General features: G+C 33.9%; 1 protein-coding gene across 1 annotated transcript; it reads left to right on the top strand.

The window, feature by feature from the left end:
- Window positions 1-7,063: 7,063 nt before the first annotated feature.
- Window positions 7,064-7,558, top strand: LOC143032274 (uncharacterized). The gene has a single exon (XM_076196746.1). The coding sequence runs from the start codon at window positions 7,064-7,066 to the stop codon at window positions 7,556-7,558; it is 495 nt and encodes a 164-aa protein (XP_076052861.1).
- The last annotated feature ends 1,158 nt before the right edge of the window (window positions 7,559-8,716 follow it).

Here is an 8,716-nt window from a genome sequence, read left to right as displayed (position 1 = left end):
AAAAAAAAAAGAAGAAAAAAAAAAAAAAAAAAAAAAAAAAAAAAAAAAAAAAAAAAAAATAAATAAATAAATAAATAAATAAATAAATAATAATAATAATAATGATAATAATAATAATAATAATAATAATAATAATAATAATAATAATAATAATAATAATAATAATAATAATAATAATAATAATAATAATAATAATAATAAATAATCATCATCATCATCATAATCATAATCATAATAATAATAATAATAATAATAATCATCATAATAATAATAATAATAATAATAATAATAACAATAATAACAATAATAACAATAATAGCAATAATAACAACAATAATGATAATGATAATGATAATGATAATGATAATTATAATGATAATAACAACAATAACAATAACAATAATAATAATAATAATAACAATAATAATAATAATAATAATAATAATAATAATAATAATAATAATAATAATAATAATAATAATAATAATAATAATAATAATAATAATAACAACAATAATAATGATAATAATAACAATAATAAGAAAAAAGTCGAGATGCATCAAGGTTTACGTAAGAAGGTATTAACTTTCATTCTCGCTCTTGCTCACTCTCAAAGACATTCGCTGACTCAAAGTCTTCGTTCTCATCCCTACTTAGCTTCAAATTGGACCTCGCCGACTCTTCATTCTCACCTTTGCTGACTCTCGCGTCCTCTCTCGCCGACTCACTGACTCCTCCTGACTCCCCACTTTTACTAACGACTCACAAAATGGGTTCAAATATCATGAACACTAGCTCTATACATCTTATGAATTTACGACTTCTGAGTCACTCATTAGTTCTTTAGGACTCACATTTGCTTCTTCTGACTCGAAATGAGCTTTGAAAATTCACAAATTGACTTACCTACCCACTGACTCACACATTGGTACCTACAATATCACATGATGTCGTCAAATGACTCTCTATTCTGACTCTCTATCCTGACGACTTGTTCTAGTTTCTTCTAGTTTTTTCAGTAGTTATCACTTAGACAAACACTAACACACTGAGTTACTCGTTCTAAGAAGGCAGAAAAAATTATATGATGATATGGTTTAACGTCACAAACTCCCCCTATCGAAAGGCTAAGACGGTGCCCCTTACAGAGGACTTTATAGCGTTGAATTTAATTAACCATGCCCTTGGTTCAACTTCCCCGGTGGCAGGATTCAAACCGCCATCCCCTTGACCTTCGCTGTAAGTAACGACGCCCTAACCAGCTCAGCAGAATATGTGTATATATATATATATATATATATATATATATATATATATATATATATACATGTATATATATATGTATATATATATATGTGTATATATGTATATATATATTCGGTTTAACGTCTTTAGCTACTCTCCTCAGAGGGACCTAGGTTGGTGCCCCTTCACGTTTTTTATTTATTTATCTATTTTTCTTTTCTTTTTTATGATAATTCAATATAGTCTTCCCCTACTGTGAACTACGTTTTTGTCACGGGGAAGAGGGTTTGTTATTAACGGAGATGCTTGAAGGGATGGTATATATGGCAACGAATAGAGCGGTGATATTACAAATGGAAGTAATAATGTAAATGAAGGTGAAAGTGATAACAGATGTTGTGAAAGCAAAGACGAAGGTGAAAGCGTATTTGAAATTGTTGGAAATGCAAATGGACTACAGAACGGTGGTAGAGGGTAGATAGATATGTAGATGAATGTCAATGTGGGGTTGGAGGTAAGTTGGTGGTGGAAAGTGGAAGTGGGGGTGGAAGTGGAGGAGGAGGTGGAGGTGAAAATGGTGTAAATGGACATAGAAACTTGGAGAAATTGCTGGTGATAGTGGTGGTGTCTGTGAACGTGGAATATACAGTCAACTCTAAAATTATCATTTTCACCATTTCAACCAAGTGACAAAATTATTCTATATGTTTATTTACCTATTCATTTATTAATGCATTTATTCAATCATTTATTCATTTATCTATTTATTTATTTAATTACCTATATATTCATCCATTCATTTATCATTTTTTATATGTCTGTTTGATAAGTAAATAAAACATTTATATGAATAAATGGATGGATAAATAAATGTATAAACGAGAGCATAATAGATAAATGAATAATAACTAATTGAATGAATAAATGAACAAGCAAATCAAATTCCCCCATCATTCCCTTATACTCATGCATCAGCAAAATGACTTCCAGTTATATCAATCACAGCATCGTACTTGGACGACATTCGAATGAAAATATTTCGACGTTCGTATGAGAATATTTCTTGGAAAAGAAAATATGAAGAAGATAATTATAGTCATGTCAATCCCTTCGAAGCAGTCAGAAGTGTACTCATCGAGCAAGTCTTGTGAGAGTTTGAGCCAATTATGATCTCCAAAGGTGTATCAGAAATCGTGAGTCGTCAAGCACCTCCTACGCCTAGATAAGTTCCACGTTTGCTTCACTTCCACAGTCAAGGAGTACCTCAAATCTCTTTAGCACAGTTGCGAATTCTATTAATTCTCTTTTGAATAACATTGATTTTATTAATTTATTTATTTTTATTTGTCTTTTTATTTATCTATTCTTTTAATCATTCAACTTTTTATTCTATCTATTCAATTTCCTTATTTATTTATATGTTCATTTATTTGTCTATTTTTCATTATATCAATGACATATTTATTAATAATGTTTATTCGTTTACCTATTCATTCATCTATTGTTTTATCTATACACTAATTTTCATCACCAGGAAGAAAAAAATTCTAAGAACTCTATAGATAAGACAATAACATAGATAGGCTTAAGTAGAGATACAATAAATAACAAATTTTCTAGAAATAGCGTTTGCAAGGACTGGCCAAAGATTTAAAAAGTGCAAATGTTATTTATATATATATATATATATATATATATATATATATATATATATATATATGAACAAGATAGATAAATGAATTAATATATTAATATAGAATATAGGAAAAATAAGACAGCGAATATATAAATCAACCCCCATAAAACTGTATCCGTACCAACAACAACTAGATAAATAAACAAATAAATGAATAGATAAATAAACAAATAAGTAAATTATTTAATTAATTAATAGATAAATAAAAATATATAAAAAACAAGCTTTGTTTTGGTCATTTATAGATACACTAGCCAGTTTCCAAGTGATTCCGCTATATTTCTCTGCAAAACTTTTAAAATATTATAAGTTATTAAACCACATGATATGGTTTATTGTTGCCGATCTTAAGAACATTTCAAAACCATGTAAATTTTGGAACCAAATTAACACAGCTTTGAAGTTTATGGATAATATATATTTTTGTTCAACATATGTTGTGGTCTGACATGTATTTGGTTTTCTACAAGGAAATCCTTTAATTAAAAGTATATATAGCGTATAACATTATTTTTAGATATATTATGCCAAATGCTAAAACACATCAGATAAACAGGCAAAATAGAAAAAAAGTAAATATAATTAAATAAAACATAATAAGATCAAATATACTTGATATCAGATCAAATAAAATAAGATAAATTTAAATAAAACGGAATAAAACAAAAGAAATAACAAAAATAGATGAAAAGAAATGAAATGATGATGATGATATGGTTTAACGTCACAAATTCCCCCTTATCGGAAGGCTAGAACGATGCCCCTCACAGAGGGCTTTGTAGCTTGGAATTTAATGAACCATGCCCTTGGTTCAACTTCGCTGGTGGCAGGATTCGAACCACCATCCCCTCGACCTTCGCCGCAAGTAATGACGCAGAAATGAAATACAATAAGATAAAAACAAACTAATTACGATACAAAAAAATAAATAAATAAAAAAAACTTCCTACATATTTCAAACCCGCGACTAAAGAAAGCAACATATGTAACAACACACGATACTTGTTCGAGATTCCCCACAAGGCTAGAAGCTCTAGTAATATGCATTCCGTAACAATAAAAAAATATATTTTAAGAGTAGTTTTTACCAGTGTTGTCAATCTTGAGTTATTGGTTATGAAATAAGCCTTTAAGTATGTTTCAGTTGAAAAAAATATAGACAAATAGAAAATAACATGCCTTTTCATTCAGTTGATTTGAGACCAATGTGATCACTGGCTTACAAAAAAACTAAGTTTTGATTTTGAATATTACAGTTTTTGCTTTACTATTTTTGTAACTCATGCAATTTTTCCTAAGTAAAGGACACTAGTACCACTCAATGGGACAAATAAATGTAATGAAATACACGGAATGATATTAGTTCCACATTCAGAATATCTTCATTATCATTCCATTTTCCACTTACATACTTTTATCAAATCTCCTCTTCTCCCGTCTTCGTTTTCGATTCGAATTAATTCCCTTTTCCTTTTAGTTCTTACTTTTATTGTCATTTCTACAATTCTTCTTTCGCCTACTATTTTTTTTATTTCAAATTCAAGCATTAGTTTCGTTTTTCTATATTCTAGTTCATTTTTATTAGTTAATATTTTTACTCGTTTTGTATCATATCAATTATTCTATTCTATTTTGGTAGTGCTAGATACTCTAGTATTCTATCATTTTCATACGTCTTCCTTATCATGCCATCTCCTCTTCTCCATCTTTATCATATCGTCTCTCCCTCTGTCCTCCCTCTGTCTCCCTCTGTCCTTTTTATTAGTTAATATTTTAGTCGTTTTGTATCATATCAATTACTCTATTCTATTTTGGCCGTGCTAGATACTATAGCACTCAATTATTTTCACACTTCTTCCTTATCATACAATCTCCCCTTCTCTATCTTTATCATATCTTCTCTTCCTCTATCCTTTTGCTTTCTACCCAATTCCTTTGCAATTCGGAACCTTTCAAGGCGTTTTGTTCCTTTCCTTTATCTCCTATTCATCGTTTATCATTTTCTCCGTTATCTATATTTTTTCGTTCGTTATGCTTCATATTTGTTTTCTATAACTTTATTCGTTAATTCACTGGGATTTAATCCTATTAAGATGTTTACTTTCGTTTTACATTTTTTCTATTCTCTTGTACATTATCTTCGTCTCTTTTGTGCTTCTCTTTATTCTTTCCTTCTTCTCCCCTCTACACTATTTTCTTTTTTCCAGAATCGTTGGCTCTATATGCGATTCTATCTACTTTGCTTTATCCTTTTCTTCTCTTTCTCTCTTTTCTCCCTTTTCTCTTGCCCCTCCTCGGCTCCTCCTCCTCCTCCTCCTCCTCCTCCTTTTCTCTTCCCTCTCCAACTCAAGCTCTCCGTTCTTTGTTTGCATTGCTATAAGCTCTGCGTCTATTCTGAATATCATTGCATATGAAATACTAACAGCCTGAGAAAATACAGAAAATGTAAATACTTAAGTACAAGAAAATGTGATAAAAGTAGTAATACATGGGGGGGGGTTGTAAACGCAATTATATGTACAGTGATAGATAAATGTACGTACTCATGCCCTTATACAGCCATGGAAACACAGAAAGAGATGTTTATAAATACAGACACATGCAAGAGATACAGTGACAGACACAGGTGGACATAAAGACAGAAAATTTATATGCCTACATGAAAAGACAGGCAAAAAGAGGCAGATATGTAAATACACTGACAAATACAAACACACAAACACACATTCACATACACACAATTACACACACACACACACACACACACACACACACACACACACACACACACACACACACACACACACACACACATACATACACACACACACACACACACACAAATATGCACACTCACGCACTCACGCACTCACGCACGCAAACGTACAGGCACTATGTCACTGCTGTCAGCGTCAAAGTGAGAGATGAGTTATATAGACAGGGAAGATTTAATTTCGAGAAGACAAAATTCGTAAGACTAGACAAATTCTTTGATGAAACAGCTTATAAAGAGTTCAGAGAGGCAAAATAAATATAGAAAATGTGCTTACAGTTCATGAATGGAATAATATTTAACAAGACTAATTCAGGGAGAAAAAAAATGAATTGTTTAGCTTAAAGATATGAAACGGCAAAAAAAAAAAAAAAATTGATACACAAAAAAGATAAAGAAGAAGAACGGTGGGTGAAGAAACTTAAGAAAGCAAGGACTATATATGAGAAAACTACAAAATAATTTTGTATGATCAGAGAAGAAATAATATTTGAAAAAAATTTCAATGACATATGTAATGAGGAGTCAAAAATGTTCTGTAAGTTACACACACGGTACAAACACATATCAACGAATCAATCACATCAGCCATCCTGAGTACACTGCTGAATAAAGGCCTCCATCTTAGCATTCCATGATTCACACGACCGCGCCAGCCCAGAAAGTCACTGTGGCTTTCAAAAGGACCGCAGCACCACCGATATGATCTTTTCCATCCGTCAGATACAGGAAAAATGAGGGGAGCAAAATAAACACCTGTTAATTACCTCCGCTGATCTCACAAAGGCTTTGGTACAGTGAACGAAGTCATATTGTGGGTATTATTAAAGAAGATGGGAATTCCTCCAAGGTTCCTCAGAGTACTCCAACACCTTCACGATGGCATACAGGCTCGAGCCCAGGCGTGTGGCTCACTGTTAAACCCATTTGAAGTCCAAGTTGGAGTAATTCAGGGCTGTGTACTCGCCCCTATGCTGTTTAACATATTCCTGGCATCTCTAACCAGCATAAGTCATGCTTTCCTAGGGGAAGACGCTGGCGTGACCATCCAATATAGGATGGACGATATTGATTCCACCTTACAAGTAATCGAACTTCAATATACTGATTACTGCGATATCATTGCTCACGACGCTGGCTCCCTGGAGAACATTCTTGTTTTTTTTTTTGTTTTTTTCACTAACTCTGCAATGGGTTTCAAGGTCAACACCCTCAAAACGGAAGTATTAGTGCAGTGCGCGGGACCACCACAGGTACCTTTCCAATTTCACATAAACGATGAACCAATCAAAACCATGGAACACTTCACATACCTTGGTAGTATACTCACGCTAGAATGATCTGCAGACATGGAGATCCAAAGCAGGATGAACCTTGCTTCAACAGCATTCGGGCGATTACGAAATAGGCTTTTCTCCAACTACAGGTTCAGAATTGACACAAAGGCTGCTGAGTACAGGGCTGTAGTTATCTCCACTCCGTTGTATGGCTCAGAGGCATGGATCCTGTACAACCGCGAGAACTGTATCTTGGAGAATTTCAACATCAGATGTCTCCTGAAGATTCTTGGTGTATCGAGGAAGGATAAGATTAGCTATGATGAACTATACACCAACATTGAAACCACCATGGCACAATGGTACCTGCGCTGGTTGGGCCATACTATAAAGATGCCAGAACACTGGCTTTCACGGCTGATCCTGTATGGACAGCCCACTGAAGGTATTAGAAGTTTGGGTGGCCCAAAGATGAGGTACAAAGGCTATGCCAAACACCTACTCAAGAAATGTGACATACAACCCCAAGAGCTGGAGGCTCTGGCTGTAGACGGATGGACCACGTGAACTGTATGTGCCAGAGCAATCCAGCGATTGAAAGATGTTCAGTTCATGAGGAGAGCAGAAAAACGTGCCCGACTACACCATCGTGGGGAGGGAAGGCCTCCTAGTGAACAACACCTGTGCCCACTGTGTGGCAAAATATGCGGCTACCAAATAGGACTAAATAGCCACATACGATGGCATCAGCGACATAACTATCGAACTTTCACCTATCATTATACGCAGAACAGCGTCGTCATCGGTAACGATGGTCTACCACAACCAAATGAGGGAGTGTGCGTGTGTGCGTACATATTTTTCACTTAGCCTTTTCATTGATATTCACGATTTATAAATTATAAAAAAAAATCTTCCTGCCGTCGGACGCTTTCATTACAACCTCCCTACTCCTCCCAAATCCTCTCCACTGTTCCCCTTCTATTGTATGTTCTCCCATATTTTTTTTTTCTCTTCGCCTCTCTTCTCGTGTTTTCAGGTCAATGTCCACTATACATTTTCACTCCTCTACTCGTATATACTTCCTCTATGTCCCATAAGTTCTTCTTGTCTTCCTCCTATTGAACCTCCTTGTCCACTCCTCCTCCTCTTCCTCCTCCTCCTCCTACTACTACTCCTACTCGTCCTCTACCACTACCCTTTCTTCGCATCTTTACCTATGTATGTCTGTTCAATATCGTCACTATCATCATTGTCATGGTCTTCGTCTTAGTATGCTAAACGTTCGTTGTTTTTGTCATTGTCATCGTCACAATCAACGTTACTATTGTCTTCATTGTCAGGATTTATACGAGTACACAGAAATAGACATAAGTACACACACACACTATATATATATATATATATATATATATATATATATATATATGTATATATATATATATATGTATATATATATATAATGTATGTATGTATGTGTGTGTGTGTGTGTGTGTGTATACTGTGCAAACTCGCATACATACAGACATAAAAACGTAACAAATACACAATTCTGAGTATTGCAGCGCCAGCATCTTCTCTGACTGACTTCCCAGGAAAATCGAGAGCCCCCAGCGGCACAAGAAACGTGTTTGTTCTGGATTTACTGTTCTGGTTACAAATGAACAGCCCCCGGAGTTCAAAACCTTTTGAGTGCAACGGCCGGATCTCCTAACCTCCCCGCGT

This window comes from Oratosquilla oratoria, chromosome 13 (genome assembly GCF_046742065.1).
Source record: "Oratosquilla oratoria isolate Oo_2021 chromosome 13, ASM4674206v1, whole genome shotgun sequence".
Lineage (NCBI taxonomy): Eukaryota > Metazoa > Arthropoda > Malacostraca > Stomatopoda > Squillidae > Oratosquilla > Oratosquilla oratoria.
This window is presented reverse-complemented; position numbering and strand designations above follow the sequence as displayed.